Source organism: Artibeus jamaicensis, unplaced genomic scaffold (assembly GCF_021234435.1).
Source record: "Artibeus jamaicensis isolate MK-2021 breed Jamaican fruit bat unplaced genomic scaffold, CSHL_Jam_final scaffold_804, whole genome shotgun sequence".
Taxonomy (NCBI): Eukaryota; Metazoa; Chordata; class Mammalia; order Chiroptera; family Phyllostomidae; genus Artibeus; species Artibeus jamaicensis.
In genome coordinates, this window is record NW_026522055.1 from 781,173 (window position 1) to 798,595 (window position 17,423).

A 17,423-nucleotide genomic window follows, 5' to 3' on the forward strand; every position below is an offset into this window, starting at 1 on the left:
CACAGGGGCTGTTTGTCAGAACAACAGCGCCATCTGCCGGATGCATCCTCCATGTACATCCCTTTTCAGAGAAGGCAGCTTTTGGTGCTTATGCGCCTCTTGAAAGCCACCCCCTGCCCCCCCGGAGGCCCGGGACTGCCTGCCCTTACATTTCTGTTTTGGCGTAGGTCAACTCCAACCTGACAACTAGTGAGGTCTGAGATGGTTAAATGTAGCTGGTATGTTCAAGAGTGCAGCTGGCTGGTCCTCGTTCATCTGTTTTGCAATGGGAAAGGAGCGGCCACCCCTGACGGCTGTCACAATACAGCCTAGCAAAATTGTTCTGAAGGGAGTTAAACACAGCTAAAAGCTACTAGAGCCATCGTACGCAAAAAAGCAAGCGAACTGTTTGGCCAACCCACGGTAGCTTCAGGTTTAGCCACCAGCGTCCTCTGGTTGGTCCTGTTTCAGGGGTTGGCACACCTGGCCAGCTAAGGATGGCTTTTGCAAATTGAAAGGGTTGTAAGAAACCAAGGAGGCTATGCAGTAGAGACCAAATGTCCCGCAGAGCCAAAACACATTTATGGTCTGGCTCTTTATGGGCAAAGATTTCTGGGTCTCATCTTGGCTACAACCACGTGCTAATGCTGCCTGTGCGGTTTAGTTGAGCCACTGTAACGGCCATCCGGGTCAAGGTTAACACGAGGCACCCTCCCCGGCTGCGAGGCTGTCCTGGCAGAGCTGTGTTTTCCACTTCAGTCCGGTCCAGGGGGACCCCACATTCTCTAAATGACCAAGGTCACCTCCCACACCCTCGTTTCCCCCGCTGAGCTGTGGGAGCACCTCAGATTGGGGGGATGCAAGCCAGACGCCAGCACCCTCGGCCCGCGGATCGAGGAGGTATAACGCAACAGGGACTCGCGAAATGAAAGGATCCCAGGCTCGGAGACTGAGGACGTCCATCCTTTACCCGCCTCAGTCACCGACTGGTTGTTTGACCTCCGTGCCTCTCTCTCTCTCTTCCCTGAGCCTCCCGCAACGTCCAGGAAAGGAGAAGAGGGCGGAGCCCCGTGGAGCGCCCCTCCCTTGCTTTGTGTAAGTATTATCAAAGGCATAGAGGGCTTGACGTGGCACCTGCCACAGCGTCCTCCGTGCCAGGACTTCTCACCCCCATCCTCACACAAAAACGACCTGAGGACTACATCTCTCTGTGACTGAGGATGCATCGTCTTTAAGGCTTTCCTCTTAACCCTGCCAGACACTGCAATGCTAGTTCACGTGACCTCTCTGGGCTCTGAGAGGGGAAGAAAGGCAGAGGTGGGGGCCACGGTGTAAGGGGGGGCCGGGTTCACCCCACCCAGCTCATTTCTGGAGCTGGGTCACCCCAGACCCAGGATCCCTGGAGAGCAAGGCAGGAGGCAAGAGGCCAGGAGGGTGACTCATGGGCAGGGAGGGTCTAGAAGTTTCTGCCTCTGGCCTTTTCAGTGCTCTCCAAATAGGGTTGTAGAAGCTGTTACACTGGGGATGCAAGAAGGGGGGGAAAAAACCCCAGAATTTCTGCTTTAAAAATGTCTATTTTTTAAACCCCAAGAAGCAAAACAAATTAAGCTTCACTGACATTATGTACAGTGGCAGTAGCCCACACATAAATCTTCGACAGATGTTAGGGATATTGTCTCCAAATGTCCCTGAAAGAGTGTGATAAAGAACGTTTAGAGCCCTGGCTGGTGTAGCTCAGTGGATTGAGCACGGGCCTGTGAAGCAAAGGGTCGCTGGTTCAATTCTCAGTCAGGGCACATGCCTGGGTTGCAGGCCAGGTCCCCAGTAGGGGATGCGTGAGAGGCAACCACACATTGATGTTTCTCTCCCACTCTTTCTCCTTCCTATTCCCTCTTTCTAGAAATAAAAATAAAATATGAAAAAAGAAAGAAAAAAGAACGTTTAGAGACCTCCGAGGTGAGTTTAAAGGTGAGGGGGGAGAAGATTTGAGAGGTGACTGGGAACTACAGTGGGTGGTGTGGTGGGAGCGGGTTCAGGGGTCAAGGTCATGACCTTTGGGGTGGGGTGTCCGGGAGAAGAGTTGTTGCACAGGAAGTTTCTAAGGGGAAGGGATTTCTAGAAGGTGCCTCCAGCCCCCGAGCTGCTTTAACTCCATTCGACCCTGGAAGAGCCCAGGTGGTGTTACCCACTCCCACCACCAACTCGAGTCAGCTCCATGTTCCCCAAGACCCCTGGGTCCTGAGCCCTCCAGGGGTGACGCGCCTCCCGGGTCTGAGTGGGTGAGACTCCACCCCAAGTAAGAACAAAGCATGGCCTCCTGCTCGGAGAGGCCCTGTGGACCCTGCGCTGTTCTAGGCACACCACCCTCTTGGTAGTAGTAGTGACACGGTGGTGGGGGACAGATTTAGTGCGATTGCCCAGTGGCCAGCTCAGATTTAGGGGATCCCCCAGGTTGTGGCTTGAGTGATATGGGTTGCTGCGAAGGCTCCCCGCAGCAGCCGAGCTCGACTGCGGGACGAGGAGGGGCCTAGGGACCCGGTGTCTGTGTCTGGACAGCAGAGGGGGGTTGGAGTTATCACATCAGACACGCAGTTCCCGAGAGGCTGGCGATTTGGAGGGCGTGTTGGGGGGGGGGCGGCGCTGGTAGCGGCTCACAGAAGGCATGCTAGCCGCAGCGGGCTGATTTATTGACCTACAGCCTGGCAGTGCGGGCCCCAGTCTGTGAGGGCAGCCCCGCAGGAGTTCGTCACCCATCGATCCAGTTTGGCGGTGGAGGTGGGGGTTGGAGAGAACAGCGTCTCTCTCCATGATAACTGGGAAGTTAGCTCCTGGAAAATGCGGGGAAGCCTGTCCCATCAGGCCTAAGAGCGGGCCCTCCACTTCGCAGGGAGGACGGGGCCAGTAGGTCCAGCCCTGAGAGCCCGTGCAATTGAATCTGCTTCCGTTGATTCTTCTCCAATCTCAGAGCAGGGTGTTCCACTTAGCAGAATCGGTGCAATTCCAGGACAGGAACAGGCTCCCGGACGGTCCGTTTCCTCCCAAGGCCAAACCAGGACGTCATCGGTTGCTAGGTAAGTTTTCCAAGCGCCCCTCCCCTTCCTGTCTGGCAGCATCAGGAAGGATTCCCGTAGCAAAATGGGCTTCAAGGCTGCCAGTGATGGGACGGATTTGCTCCTTGGAAAAATGGGCGGAGGTCACCAGTTACTGAAGAGACTCAGTTTCTTCCTCGGCGTCTCCGCTTCTGTCACTGTTGAGCGTGACTGTTGAGTTTGGGTTCGTTTGCCTCGAAGTGCGCTGGTTCCTCATGGGAAAGACGGAGGTCAAGGAGAAGAGAGGCAGGCTGAACCCGGAGCCTGACGTGCTGTGCCGGCTCCAGGGCAGACTGAACTGCCACAGGGAGTCCAGTTTCGACGATCTGGCCAAGGGCAGGGAGAGCATGCGCGTCGAGCCCTCGAGCCTTCTGTCCTGGGACTTGAAGCTGACCTTCTCTTTGTCGTGGTTAGACCACAGTGAGGGCCTGGTGGACAAGTTTAACTTTTGACTTGGCATCTTTCCGAAGGGCTCTTTGACCTCGTGGTCCTGGAAGTACCACCACTGCCGCAGCGGGTGTACTGGGATGGGCAGGCAGGTGAGGATGCTGAGGAGGGTGACCCAGCCCCGGGTGCTGGGCAGGTAGGGTCGTGTCACTTCTTGGCTCTAGAGGCAGAGGAGGTGTCAGGGTGGGGGGAAGAGGTGTTGGTGGAGTTTTAGTCCATGGGATGTGGAGGATAAGATTCCCCAGGGGTGGGGGGAGCTGACTGGGGGCCCCTGGAGGTCGCAGGAGCACAGATCTAGGGTCCCCGTGGGACGGGAGGTCTGACCGAGGGTCTCCAAGATGGGGGTGGGAGGACAGGGTTGGGGGGTCTCACCAGGCTGCTGTTCCAGGAGATGTAGTGAGGGGGTGTGTTCGAGAACAGACTCGTGAGGCACAGGATGAAGAGGAACAGCAGTCCGAGCAGGGTCACAAAGCGCCACAGGAAGGCGAAGAAGGACCACATCAGGTGGCCCAGATCGCCATACATTTCTTCCCTGAACCTGGGGTGGGGGCATTGGGTGTGGCATCTGGGATGGAGCCCTCCAGAGAACAGGCCCACCAGCCCTCTGCTTCTCTCACAAGTTCTCAACCCAGGAGACAGGACGCTGAGTCCTGCCAGGCCCTGTCCGAGGGGGAGGCCTGCAGCTGATGTCCCTGTGAGGATCCCCCAGTCCAGTGGGCAGGCACTGCTCCAGCAACAGGGGAACCTGAGAACCCTAAGTCCTGACTGCTGCTCCCTCAGGACCCATCCAGTCTCTCCCCTCAGATCACTCCCTCCAGCCGCACCCCACCCCTGGCTCTCAGATTGTCCCCCAACTCTCCTCGGAGACCTGGGATGGGGTCCCTGGCTGGGAAGACCCTGGGACTTGGACATTACCTGTTAGCTCCATAGACCCAGGCCAGAGTTACGTTCTGGAAGGCCACGATGATGATGAGGACCAGTGGGACCACGTGCTCATCAAACAAGGACAGAATGTAGCTGCCTGGCTGACTGGTGAAGACGAGGCTGCCCATAAAACCTCCCAGGCAGATGATCGCTGAGGCAGAGGCAGGTTTGGCCACACTGAGGTCAGTGTGTAGGGCTCGCTCGGTCAGGGGCCCCAGTGAGCCCTGGAGATGGGGGTGGCCTGGTGCGGGGAGGGCAGGGTTTTCACCGGAGGATGCCCAGTACCTGAGAGCAGCAAGGGCTGCTGCCTGAAGATGGAGTTCTGGAGGGGAAAGGCAATGCCTTCCAAGATTTTCATCAAGGTGCTCAGTCCCATGATGAACAGGACAAGGAAGAAGAGGATGGCCCAGAGAGAGGCACTGGGGAGCAACGAGATGGCTTGGGAGAAGGCTGCAAATACCAGGCCAGGGCCCTGCATGAACTGTGGGGGAGAAGGGCTCTGAGGTACTAGAACATCTGGATGGGGGGGGGGGGGAAATTGTGCCGCAATCGATTAGCAATGTCTGTCTAGGGCAGTGGCAAGAGGCACAGGTGGATAGTAAGTGGCAGGGCACTGCGTGTTTGCCCTTCTTGGTTTCACAAGCTGTGTGAGCTTCACCTCTTGGGGCCTCAGTTTCCTCCTATAACAATAGGAGTCCTAGGGTTGGTGTAAGAATACAAGTAGAGTGACAACTTAGCAGAGGCCCTGATACACACAAAGTGGGGGTGAAAGTGTGATTGTAACTGTTACCTGCCTCAGAAGATGCCTGGGGGGAGGGGCAGGAAGCTCCTGAGAAACGCATTTCCCATTGTCTTCTGGGGCCTTTGGGAAGCGCTTTCCCGCCCCCACAAACACACCTTTTCCTCCAGGGTCCTGATGCTGCAGGGTGGGGCGACGCGGATGACCTGGTACTTGAGGTGTTCGGGGAGGTTTTCGATCCAGTTTTGGTAGTCCAGCGGGGCCAGGAGCAGGATGTGTTTGGGAGGCCTGACATCCTGGGGCAGGATCCCCTTGTCTATCAGATTCATCAGATTTATGACACTCCTGAAGGGGAAGGAAAGGAGAGGAAAGGTGGTGGAGACCAGGCTGGCCCTTCTGCTATGGATAAACCAGGGAAACCGAGGCCTGGAAGGGAAACCAGGTTGCCCAAGGTGAGTGCGCCTGGACAAGGGCAACTGGACAGGCACCGGAAATGAGTCCCATGGACTTGAGGTGAGTCACCTGAGGGTTCCAGCTAAGGGGCAGATGTGTGTGCCTCTTCAGAAGCTGGTCCATCTCCTTTAAGTGATTGAATTTGTTGGTGTAAATTTGATCCTGATATTTCATTACTACCCATTTAATGACTACAGAATCTAGAGTGATGGTCCCCTTTTTATTCCTGATATTTTCAATCTGGAGTTTCTTTCTTTTCTATCAGCTACTGAGAGGGAATCGTTGACATTTCCAACTACAATTATGGATTTATCTGAGATTATGGATTTACCTGTTTCTTGCTTTAGCACTGAAAATTTTTTTCTTTATTCTGAAACTCTGTTATGAAGTACATAAATATTTATATAGCCCTGGCTGGTGTAGCTCAGTGGATTGAGCATGGGCCTGCGAACCAGACAATCGAGGTTCGATTCCCAGTCAGGGCACATGCCTGGGTTGCAGGCCAGTTCCGAGCAGGGGACACATGAGAGGCAACCATACATTGATATTTCTCTCCTTCTCTCCTTCCCTTCCTCTCTAAAGATAAATAAATAAAATATTTTAGAAAATAAAAAGAAAAGAAAAGAAAAAAGAAACTAAACAAACAACTAGAACAGGAACAGAATCACAGAAATGGAGATTACATGGAGGGTTATCAGCAGGGGAGGGTGAGGGGGAGAAAGAGGGAAAAGGTACAGAGAATAAGTAGCATAAATGGTAGGTAGAAAATAGACAGGGGGAGGTTAAGAATAGTACAGGAAATGGAGAAGCCAAAAAACGTATGTACGACCCATGAACTAAGGGGGGGAAATGGAACAACTGTAATAGCATAATAAAATATATTTTAAAAAGAAGTGGCTATGAGTACTTGAACTGTGGCTAATATGACCAAGGCAAAATACATTTTACATTAAATGAACTTTTAATTAATTTAAAATTCAAAAGAGCTCTGGCTGGTGTGACTCAGTGGATTCAGTGGCCTGTGAGGGAGAGGGTCACCAGTTTGATTCCCAGTCAGGGCGCATGCGTGGGTTGCGAGCCAGGTCCCCAGTAGGGGGCGTGTGAGAGGCAACCACACATTGATGTTTCTCTCCCTCTCTTTCTCCTTCCCTTCCCATCTCTCTACAAATAAATAAATAAATAAAATCTTAACAAAATAAGATAAAATTTAAAGGATAAGTTTTTCAGGTACTGGGAAACTTTTAAATACATTTGGAAAAACTTGGGTATGTGAAACTGCTTTTCCAATTGCATACTTTTGTAAAATCTAATAGAAACCAAAACGGAATTATTTCCATTTAGTCTCAAGAATTTCACTTAGTACTATCTTGGTAGAGACTTGTTGGTGATGAATTCTCTCATCTTAATCTGAAAATGTCTCCATGTCACTTTCATTGTTAAAGGATATTTTTGCCGGATGTAGAACTCGAGGTTGACAGATCCTTTCCGTATTCTAAAATATTTCATTTCAGCCCTGGCTGGTGTAGCTCAGTGGATTGAGCGCGGGCCTGGGAACCAAGCAACCACGGTTCGATTCCCAGTCAGGGTACATGCCTGGGTTGCAGGCCAGTTCTCTCCCTCTCTCCTTCCTTTCCCCTCTAAAGATAAATAAATAAAATCTTAAAAAAATATATATATATTTCATTTCATTGTCTTCTGACTTCCATTGTTTCTCATGAGAAGTTAGCCATAATTCTTATCATAGTTCTACTGTAGGCAATGTCCTTTTTTAATTCCTTTTTTAAAAATTATTTTTTAAATGTTTATTGATTTTTAGAGAGAGGAAGGGAGAGAAAGAGAAACGTCGATGTGAGAGAGAAACATGGACTGGTTGCCTCCCATACACACCCTGACCAGGAATTGAACCCCCAACCTTTTGGAGTACAAGACGATGCTCCAACCAACCGAGCTACGTTCTACTTATATTTACCTTTTGGAAGTTTGAACACAATGTGCCCAGGTGTGGTCTTTTTGTATTTAGCCTTTGTGTTTGGATTTTCTGAGCTTCTGAGATCTCAGAAATGATGCTTTTAATAAGATCTGGAAATTTGCTCACTATTTAAAAAAGAAATTCTGCCCCAAATCTCTTTCCTTTCCTCTGCAACTCCAATGATACATATGCTAGTCATACAGGTCACTGGTGCTCTGGTTAAGTTTTTCTCATTCTTTTTTCCACCCTCTGCTTCACTTTAGGTTCTGTTTAGCTGTCTTCAAGTTAACTGGTTTTTTGTGTTTTTTATTCTGCTGGTTCCAACCTCTATCAAACAGTCAGTGAAACTGTGTTTTCATGTACATTTTAAGTTCTAAAATTTTCACGGGGTTCTTCTTTAGCTCCCATATCTTTCCGAAAATGTTCCCATTGTCCTCATACATGTTATTCATCTTTTACATCAAACCCTTAACATATTTATAATATGTTAAGGAATTTAATAATGAGAATAGTAGCTTTAAAGTCCTTGTCTGCTAATTCTTTTTTTAATGGTCTTTTATTTTATTTTTAAAGGTGGTTTTATTTATTTTTAGACAGAGGGGAAGGGAGAGGGAAAGAAACATCAATGTGTGGTTGCCTCTCACACGCCCCCTACTGGGGACCTGGCCTGCAACCCAGGCATGTGCCCTGACTGGGAATCAAACTGGTGACCTTTTGCTACACAGGCTGGCACTTAATTCACAGAGCCACACCAGCCAGGGCTTATCTGCTAATTCTCATGTGTGGATAATCTGTGCGTCTTTTTTCTCTCGGCCATGGGTAGCATTTTCCTGGGTTTTGGAATATCTTGAGACTTTTAATTTTATGCTGCACATTTATTTAAAGGAATAATGGAGAAAGGCATATGTCTTTTTTGTTTAGTTTCAATGAGTTTAAGCCTTTTATTTCAACAGGCGCTTGGATAAGCACCAATTATTAAGATTTTTCTAGTTGAGTTGGGTTGATCTGGGGCAGGGTGATAGCATTATTTAGTCGAGTTTTTCCCTCTGCCCTCCTCTAGACCTAAGGGGAGCTCGCTTTACCCTTGGAGCCATGCCCCCAGCTTTCTGCAACCCCAGCAGGGAATAATATCTCTGATGTTGTCATTATGTGAGCCAGAGTGGGTTAGATTGTAGCTTTAGCTTTTTTGGCTTTATCTTTTTTTTTTAATTATAGATTTTATTTATTTGTAGAGAGAGGAGACTTGAACCAGCCACCCTTTACTTCGCAGTCTGGCGCTCAATCCACTGAGCCGCACCAGCCAGGGCTGTTTTGGCTTTACCTTTGTATTTAACTGCAGTGGGGCCATAAACCTGAGCACCATTAAGACTGCGTCCAACTTCCTCTGCTTGCTAGCCCTTGTCTCCTTCCGCCGCTTCAGCCAAATTTCTGGAAGCAATTTGTTGGGTCAAGCAATGTATCTGTGTGTTGGGGGCTCTTTGAGATTCCAATAGCTATGGGCAGCCTGTACTAACATTAAATGCTTGGATGGCTTCTTCTTAGCTGTGCAAAGTCTGTCTGGGGCAGGCCTGCTCTCCCACTCACGTGGCACCGGAAGAAGCACTTACCCCCAGACGTAAAGGCGTGCATAGCTCTTTGCTCACTAGTGATGGGCTCCTTACTCTCTAGGATTTATTTCATTAGGGCTTCTTTATGCCCTTGGCTCTTCAATGACTTTATAAGAAAATGCGATTTTTTTCCTTTTTTTGAAAGATTTTATTTATTTATCTTTAGAGGGGAAGGGAAGGAGAGAAGGAAAGAAATATCAATGTATGGTTGCCTCTCGCGTGTCTCCTGCTTGGAACTGGCCTGCAACCCAGGCATGTGCCCTGACTGGGAATTGAACCGTGGTTGTTTGGTTTGCAGGCCTGTGCTCAATCCACTGAGCTACACCAGTCAGGGCATGATTTTTCTTTTATCCACACTTATAATTGCTGCTACTATGGAAGCATTGCACTTTTGCATCCTTCAACATCCTACCTGGAAAGAGCGATTCCACCTGGGAGCTTTAAAAATCCCAGTGCCTGCCCTGGCTGGTGTAGCTCAGTGGATCGAGGGCAGGCCTGTGAACCAGAGGATCACAGTTCGGTTCCCAGTCAGGGCACATGCCTGGGTTGCAGGCCAGTTCCTAGCAGGGGACACATGAGGGGCAGCCATGCATTGATATTTCTCTCCTTTGTCCTTCCCTTCCCCTCTAAATAAATCCCAGTGCCTGAATGCACCCCAGGCCCAGGAGTGACTGGGATTCGGGCTAGGCCAGTAGCCTCTGGCGGGGGCTCAGAGAGCTGTACTGGCGTCTGCCCTGAGTGAAGAAATTGACTTGGAAATCCTTTGCACACCCTTTGCAATTTCCGGGATGTCTTTGTGCAGTCATGTCTCTGAGACTCTACTTTCTTATCTCTAACGGGGTGGCTACCAGAACATTCCCTTTTTGGCTGTTTTCTCTGAGTTATTCATGTAAATGAGGTGTTATCCTGGTCATCATCACTGGTATTGGAGAGGTTTGAGTTTGACAGCCCTTGGGCCGGGGTGTTGCCAAGGTGCAGGGAGGGGGACCTTTCCGTGGACTGCCAAAGCCGTGATTCCTTACCTACCTCCTAACACAGGCTTCACCACTGCTGGTTGTCCAGAAGCCCAGCACTATAAAGATGAGGGATGTGGTCAGCAACGAGGCCACCAGGTTGGCCAGGGCCACCATGCAGGCCACTTGGATAAAATTCTGGCCTCCGGCCTTGCAGAAGATGTTGATGATGGTGCCCATTCCCAGGCCCAGGGAATAGAGCACGTGGCCTCCTGCCTCCCGCCACATGTCCAGCGAGGCCCAGGCAGAGAGCTGTGGGTGGAGATGGGACCACCAATGAGAGGCCAGAGGGGCAGGCTGGGGCGGAAGGAAAGGAGGTGGAGGGGAAGGACGTTTGGAGAAGTTCTGGGGAGCCACGAGAGGGTGGGAGTGTGGGGTCCCCAGCCTCACCTGTGTGGTCACCATACTCATGAGGCTGGCGGCTGCGCCTTCCAAGAACAGACCTCGGATCAGCAGGCAGATGACGAGGACATAGGGGAGGAATATCGAAAAAAACAGGTTCTGGCCGGGTGGGTCGGGACAGAAACCGGAAGTCAAGAGGGGGCGGGGCGGAGCGAGGAGACAGGGGGCGGGGCGACAGGGGCGGGGCGAGGAGACAGGTGAGCAGGAGTGGAGAGGCGCGGTGAACAGTGTTCAGGTGGCCCGGGTGCAACGCGAGGGAGCTTTAGGGGGATCATTCTAGCGAGACAGCAATATTGTTTGGGGGGAAAATCCACCAATAAGCTGTTGAGGGATGACAGAGGCCAAAAACACAGATGGCGTTTCAACAGTGGTGCGCTGGGACACCATTTATCACGGACCTTGGTTTTGTGGCCTCTGAACTTCCAAGAGCAGGGAGCTGGGCGGGTGTGGGGGGTGCAAGGGCTGCGGGGAATGATTTCATAGGTGAAGGGGGAGGAGATAAAACTGGGGAGAGGCTTTGGGAGAAAGCAACATGGCTAGTGGGAATTTTTAAGTTTGGGGTTGGTTTGTTGGTTTTTGTTCTGGGGTAGGTAAGGTAAACCCCTCATCCTCCCCCTCCCCTGGGGTACTCCTACTAAGCCTTCGGTATATCCGCCTTAGTGGGCGTGGCTTATTTAAGTAAATCCCTTAGTGGGAGGCTGAGAAGAGGCGGTGAGTGGAGCCCGCCTTCGGGGATGCTGGGTGGACGCTGACCGCCCGCAAAGACGCAGGGGCCAGAAGATGTTGGTCAAGTTACCTAAAGGGATCTAAAGACATAAATGTCCCGGGTGCCAAGAGGACGAGTTGGAAGGATGGGCTGGAATAAAGTGGTCTCAGCAGGAAATTCTGAAAGGAATGGATGCCCACCGCCTCCTCTGGGGGTTCACGGGCCCTTTACAAAGGCAGGAAGGTGGAAGGTGCCAGGCTGGGCGTGAGGCTGTGTGTCTGCAGGTCTGTGTGTGTGGTGGTGTGGGGCTGGGCGGCAGGAAAGAGGGAGACAGACAGGTCTCTGTTAAGAGTGACGGACACAGCTGCCTTCAGGAAGACCATCATCCTCAGGACCCCCGCTGGAGAGGCTTGCGGGGGGTCATACCTCAGCTTGTCCTCTGGGTGCATGTGGGGGTCAGAGAAGAGAGGTGGTCGGGAAGGAGTTGGACGGCGTGGGGACAGGGATCCCTGGGTTGTCAGGATGTGCAAAGGTGAGGAGGTCCGGGCATGGTGGGGGGCTTACCGTCAGTGAGGCCTTTATCCCTACGCTCATGAAAATGAAGAGGATCAACCAGACTGTGAAGATGTTCAGGGTAAGTTTGGGGACGAGGGCCTGGACCCCTTCCTCCAGTTGGTCGGAGATGGTCAGGGCGATGTGGTACCAGAAGTACTGGGGGGTCACAGTATTAAGGCAGGAGAAGCCTGTGGGACACAGGCGCTCGGGACACTGGCCTGGAGCCCGGCCCTGTTCTCCCCTCCCCCCCCTCAGCTCTCCCTGTCTCTCGCTCCTTGGCGCCCATGCCTCCCTGCGCCCTGCCAACCCTCTCGCTCCCTCTTCTCACGGGTGATGTTGAAGGTCTTGTTCGTTGTCCGAGGGCATGTGGTCCAGGGCAGGGGATAATGGAAGGAGTAGCGCAGGTAAGCAAGGCTCCAGCCGACGATGGCGCTATGATACATGCTTACCAAGACGCATACCTGCGGGTGGACATCGTGGGCTGGAGGGGTGAGCAGGGTACAGACGGGCGCGGGGGAGGCTTGGAGACCCCCAGGGGGGAAGCCAGGACGGCTCCTGGCCAGGCCCCTTAGTCACCAGAACGTTGGCGTAGCCAATGCCGCCCATCCAGGGGACCAGCTGCTTCCACAGCTGAACGTTGTCCATGCGCAGCCACTGCCCGACGATCATCTCCATGTACAAGAGGGGGATCCCAAACAAGAGGAGCATGAAGAGGTACACCAGGATAAAGTCGCCTGCAGAAGGAAGGCGGGAGCTCTGCTCAGGCAGCCAAGGGTCCTGGCAACCCTCGTCTTTCTCCCCGGGAGTCTGGCTGCCCTCCCCACATGCCTGCCTTGCATCCTTCCGACCCCTCCCTCCACCTCGGGAGCTGCATCCCGGGCCTTACCTCCTCCATTCTGTTGACACAGATAAGGGAAACGCCACAGGTTGCCGAGCCCGATGGTGAAGGCCAGCTGGATCAAGAGAGTCTCGGTGCTTTTAGTCTGCACAAAGGAGCTCTGGGTCTTGGAGGCCAGAGTTTCCTTGGTTGTGAGCTTCAGGGTCAGGGATCTGGAGGTTTGGGGCTCTTGCTTTTCTGTGTCTTTGACTGGATCCATGGCTTTCTTCCCACAGGTCCCCTAACTCCTGGGGGAATCTTGGGGTCACCAAGAATAGCAGGCTTTAAGAATACCTGTCTCAGATACCAGACTGCCAAACTCCACGAGAAAGAAGATTTCTGAGCAACCAGGGCCAGAGGTTATATCTTAACCCTTCTCTCACTAAGGATCGACTTTGGGAAAATACTTTCATCTCTCTGGGACTCAGCTTTTTCTCATCTTACAAAAACAGAAGAGTTTCAAAATATTTAATAACTGTCCGAGCTGGTGTGGCTCAGTGGAATGAGTGCTGGACTGCGAAGCTAAGGGTCGCTGGTTCTATTCCCAGTCAGGGCACTGTGCCTGGGTTGCGGGCCGGGTCCCCAGTAGGGGGCGCATGAGAGGCAACCACACACTGATGTTTCCCTCCCTTTCTTTCTCCCTCCCTTCTCCTCTCTAAAAATAAATAAATAACATCTTTAAAAAATGTAATAACTGTTATGGTATGAACACCGGCCAGTCAGATTGTGAAATAATCTATGCTTTACAACACTATCAATAAAAAAAAATGGAGCAATCATCTGGAATTTAGTGGGTCCTAAACTCCGGGTGTGATCAGAGGAAGACAAAGCGAGAGCTTTCCTAAAAGTGCTGTCAGTTGAATAAGTATTATTGACTATATCTTATTCAACATAGTTAAGCACATAGTAGATAAATATATATTAGTATATACTTTATGAACAGGTGTGTACATTACACATTAGAGACATCTATGTATGTTTACTTCTGTTATACCATGAGTATTTTCCTAATTACAAATTTTAAAAAGTACTTAATAGCTACTTCATCTTCTTTTTAAAAATATTTTATTTATTTATTTTTAGAGAGAGGGGAAGGGAAGGAGAAAGAGAGGGAGAGAAATATCTGTGTGGTTGCCTCTCATGTGGTCCCCACTGGGGACCTGGCCTGCAACCCAGGCATGTGCCCTGACTGGGAATCAAACCGGCGACCCTTTGCTTCACAGGTCCCTGCTCAATCCACTGGGCTATACTATACCAGCCAGGGCTACTTCGTCTTCTTTAAAGTATTTTAATAGCTGCTTAATATGCCAGAGTCCTTATACAAACCCGATCACTGGCCGAAACCTTCCCGGGGGTCCTGCCAGCCCTGATCGGTTTAGCTCGCAGGACCCTTCCTGATCAGCTGTGGCTTCCGGCTCCTGCTCCCACCTCTCGCCCTGCCTTGCGCCCGCCCTTCCCTCTGCCGCCCACGCTCCCTCGGCCTTCACCCCCCGGAGCTGTGCGCCCAGCCCCGGAGCACCCGCCTGGGGTGACGGCCCTGTCACCAGTCCGGTGCTGCCTGGCTCTTCGCTCCCTGCCTTCCTGTCCCCCTGAGGGACGCGCACACAGCGCCCCACCGCACCGGCCCCAGCCCGGGTCACCTGCTGGGAAGGCGGTGTCTCTCCAGGGCCTGCCCACCCGCGACTTCAGCCTCGGTGAGGACGGAGGAAGGCGGAGGACACGAGAGGCGGTTGCGGGGCCAGATGCGCCACCAGACTCCTGCCACCCACTGGCGTTTACCGACCGAACCTCCCCTCCCAGACTCAGGGCGTCGGGGGCCCTAAATTCGTGGAAAGGGAGACGGGAGGGGAGGCTCGGAGGCCTGGGTCCAGAGGTGGAGGGGCCCTGGGCGGAGGAACGGGCGCCTGGCTCCCGGAGAGGTCAGGGGCTGAGGCCAGAACTACCGCACCGCACCGCACCGCCCCCCCGCCCCCCACCCCGTACCCGCCACTGACGCGCGAGTCCAGAGAAGACCCGTCGCTTCCGCGGGCACCAGCGGGGGCGGGGGCTGTGCGCGAGCGATGAGAGGCCGAGGGTCCCCGGGAGCCACCGCTTCGGGAACCACAGGCAGTTTGATTATTTCGCTGCAGCAGGAGGGCGATTTAGACGATTCACTTGGAGAGGCTCAGGCGCCCCCTACAGGCCGCCCGCTCGGCCGCGCTTCATTCCTTGCCCCTGTTCATTCATTCGCGTGGGCCCTTGGCTCGCCTCTCGGGGGGGGGGGTGCCCCTTCCTCGCGGTTTCCTCGAGCGCTGAAACGTGACGTGCTGTGCGCTCAGATGAGAGACACTGTTCACTTTTACCCACCCCTTCCCACCCCATCATCCCGGACTCCCAGGAGTATCTTCTCTTCCAGTTGACCCTGGGAGGATTCTGGGAGCCCCAGGTTCCCGTGTGGATCTGGCCTTGTGTTGGGCAGTGAGGCCACCCGCGGGCGGGCTCATAGTGGGGCTAGGAGACCTAGTGCTGACCCCCTTCCTGGGTTGAGGTAAGGGGAGAGCCAAGGCAGGACCCCAGGTGGGGCCTGTTTCAGCGCTGACGATTTTAAAACAGTCAGGGCTATTTTCATTTTTTAGTGTAAGTCATTTCCTTGTTTTTCAGTTGTAGTTGACTCTGTGTCAGCTTACAAATTAACCATTATTATTTCCCTAGATTTCAGAAAATGTTCGCCTTTTCCTCTTTGCACAAGACCTCACCTCTCTTCTTGCAATGCGCTTTTTTCTGACTCCTATTAGGTGCGTGTTGGACCTTCTCCCACGACCTTCTTAATCTCACATTTGCAATACCGTCATTTCTCTCTGCTGCATTATGGCTAATTTCGTCATGTGTTTCTCCTTGCCCAGTTTTCTAACTGTTTTTTTTTTTTTAAGATTTTATTTATTTGTCTTTAGAGGGGAAGGAGAGAGGGAGAGCAATGTATGGTTGCCTCTAGTGCATCCCCTGCAGGGAACTGGCCTGCAGGGAACCTGCCTGCAACCCAGGCATGTGCCCTGACTGGGAATCGAACTGCGATCCTCTGGTTCACAGGCCATGCTCAATCCACTGAGCTACACCAGCCAGGGCTCTAATTGTTTTTTTTAACCCATCCATTGATATTTTTAATCTCAATGATTTTTTTTATTATTTGTAAATATTCTTTTTCGAATATCCTGATTCTTGAGGAGAATCTCTTCTTCCTCGTTCTTCATTTCATCTACCTCTTTTTGCCTTTATGTTAAGCATATTTCTTTTATGTTGTGTACCTGACAATTCTGCTGTGTTAGGTCTTTATGGGTCTGGTTCCACCTCTTGTTGGTTCTGCTAGTCCTCCCCAGGGCGCCTTGTTTTCTGGAGAATCTTGTGACTTCTTTTGGTGACCTCGTGTTCATTCAAAGTTTCTCTGGGGAATTCCTGGTGGAGGCTGTGTTTCCCCCAGAGGTTATTTGTATTCATTTTGGGGGCAGGTCCTGGGAACAAGGGCCTATCCACCAAGCAGCCTTTATATTCAACTCAATTTGGGTTTCATACTATAGAACCTGTGCAAATTTGAACCAATCTTTTTTTAAAAAAAAAATTATTTTTAGAGAGGGGAAGGGAAGGAGAAAGAGTGGGAGAGAAACATCAGTGTGTGGTTGCCTCTCATGTGTCCCCTACTGGGGACCTGGCCTGCAACCCAGGCATGTGCCCTGACTAGGAATTGAACTGGCAACCCTTTGCTTCACAGGCCCGTGCTCAATCCACTGAGCTACACCAGCCAGGGCTGAACCAATCTTAATGTGAGAAATGGTTTAGGGTTACATTCTCAAAAAAGACAGGACTTCCCCCTCTGATCAGAGATAGGACCTACCTCTTTCATAGAGAGCAGCGCTCTTCAACACTCTACGAATGGGGGTCTCCTTTTCTTTCATGGACCCAAGGCTCTGTCTGTCCCTACCTGCAAAATCAAACTCTCTAAGTTACCAGAGAGTGGCAACTGCCTGAAAGCAGTTACTAGCTTTACCATTTGTTTGTCTCTCGGAATTCGAGCTACGGCTTCATTTTGGCCTCTTAAAAATGTCCCTTACCTCTGGCCGAAATAGCTCAGTTGGGAGAGTGTTAGACTGAAGATCTAAAGATGTCCCTCGATTCCTTGTAAGCTGGCCTATGCAATGAAAGAGGACCGTTAAAATATAATTTATTATAGAGTTTGGGTGTCTTACAATATAGTATGTTTGGTTTCTCTCATTGTATTGTCCCGTTGCCCTGGAAGAAGTCCTCCGCTGGCCCTCTTCTGTCTGCAGTCAGCTTCCGCTCTCCCCGTCATCCCTGGCTAAATACTCTTCAGGGCCCGAAACCATCTGAGGAAAAGCACATGAATTTCTATCAACTTTTAAGCCCCTGTGGTAGACATTTTAAAAAAGAGTTTATTTATTCATTTTTAGAGAGAGGGGAAGAGAAGGAGACGTAGAGGGAGAGAAACGCCAATGTGTGGTCGCCTCTCGCGCGCCCCCTACTGGGGACCCGGCATGCCACCTAGGAATCCAACTGGCGACCCCTGGGCTTGCAGGCTGGCACTCAATCCAATGAGCCGCATCAGCCAGGGCAGCTGCCTTTACCTCTTCTAAGTTCAACTCGCCAGCCAAGAGTTCCACTTCGAAAAACCAGT

General features: G+C 51.7%; 2 protein-coding genes across 2 annotated transcripts; both read right to left on the reverse strand.

The window, feature by feature from the left end:
• Positions 1 to 2,954: 2,954 nt before the first annotated feature.
• Positions 2,955 to 10,625, reverse strand: LOC119046029 (orphan sodium- and chloride-dependent neurotransmitter transporter NTT5-like). Its single transcript, XM_037140948.2, has 7 exons — positions 10,611 to 10,625; positions 10,234 to 10,472; positions 5,337 to 5,523; positions 4,725 to 4,920; positions 4,431 to 4,590; positions 3,888 to 4,053; positions 2,955 to 3,675 (listed from the first exon to the last, which is right to left on the reverse strand). Exons 1-7 carry the CDS (start codon positions 10,623 to 10,625, stop codon positions 3,181 to 3,183), a joined length of 1,458 nt encoding a protein of 485 aa, XP_036996843.2. The 3' UTR covers positions 2,955 to 3,180.
• Positions 10,626 to 11,781: 1,156 nt separating this feature from the next.
• On the reverse strand, positions 11,782 to 13,008 carry LOC128626591 (sodium-dependent neutral amino acid transporter SLC6A17-like). Its single transcript, XM_053659673.1, has 4 exons — positions 12,770 to 13,008; positions 12,460 to 12,617; positions 12,212 to 12,344; positions 11,782 to 12,071 (listed from the first exon to the last, which is right to left on the reverse strand). The coding sequence occupies exons 1-4, from the start codon at positions 12,978 to 12,980 to the stop codon at positions 11,785 to 11,787; spliced, it is 789 nt and encodes a 262-aa protein (XP_053515648.1). The 5' UTR covers positions 12,981 to 13,008; the 3' UTR covers positions 11,782 to 11,784.
• Positions 13,009 to 17,423: the final 4,415 nt, after the last annotated feature.

Bases quoted from the DNA above. Each gene is read 5' to 3' on its own strand.
- LOC119046029 (XM_037140948.2), bottom strand. The intron at 5,524-10,233 runs GTAGGTAAGGAA...CTTCCCCTTCAG, and splicing joins GGTGAAGCCTGTGTTAGGAG to GAGTGTCATAAATCTGATGA. The intron at 4,921-5,336 runs GTGTGTTTGTGG...TCTCCCCCACAG, and splicing joins TCAGGACCCTGGAGGAAAAG to TTCATGCAGGGCCCTGGCCT.
- LOC128626591 (XM_053659673.1), bottom strand. From the start codon at position 12,980: ATGGATCCAGTCAAAGACACAGAAAAGCAAGAGCCCCAAACCTCCAGA. The intron at 12,618-12,769 runs GTAAGGCCCGGG...TTCCTTCTGCAG, and splicing joins GTGTCAACAGAATGGAGGAG to GCGACTTTATCCTGGTGTAC. The intron at 12,345-12,459 runs GTGACTAAGGGG...GTCCACCCGCAG, and splicing joins TTGGCTACGCCAACGTTCTG to GTATGCGTCTTGGTAAGCAT.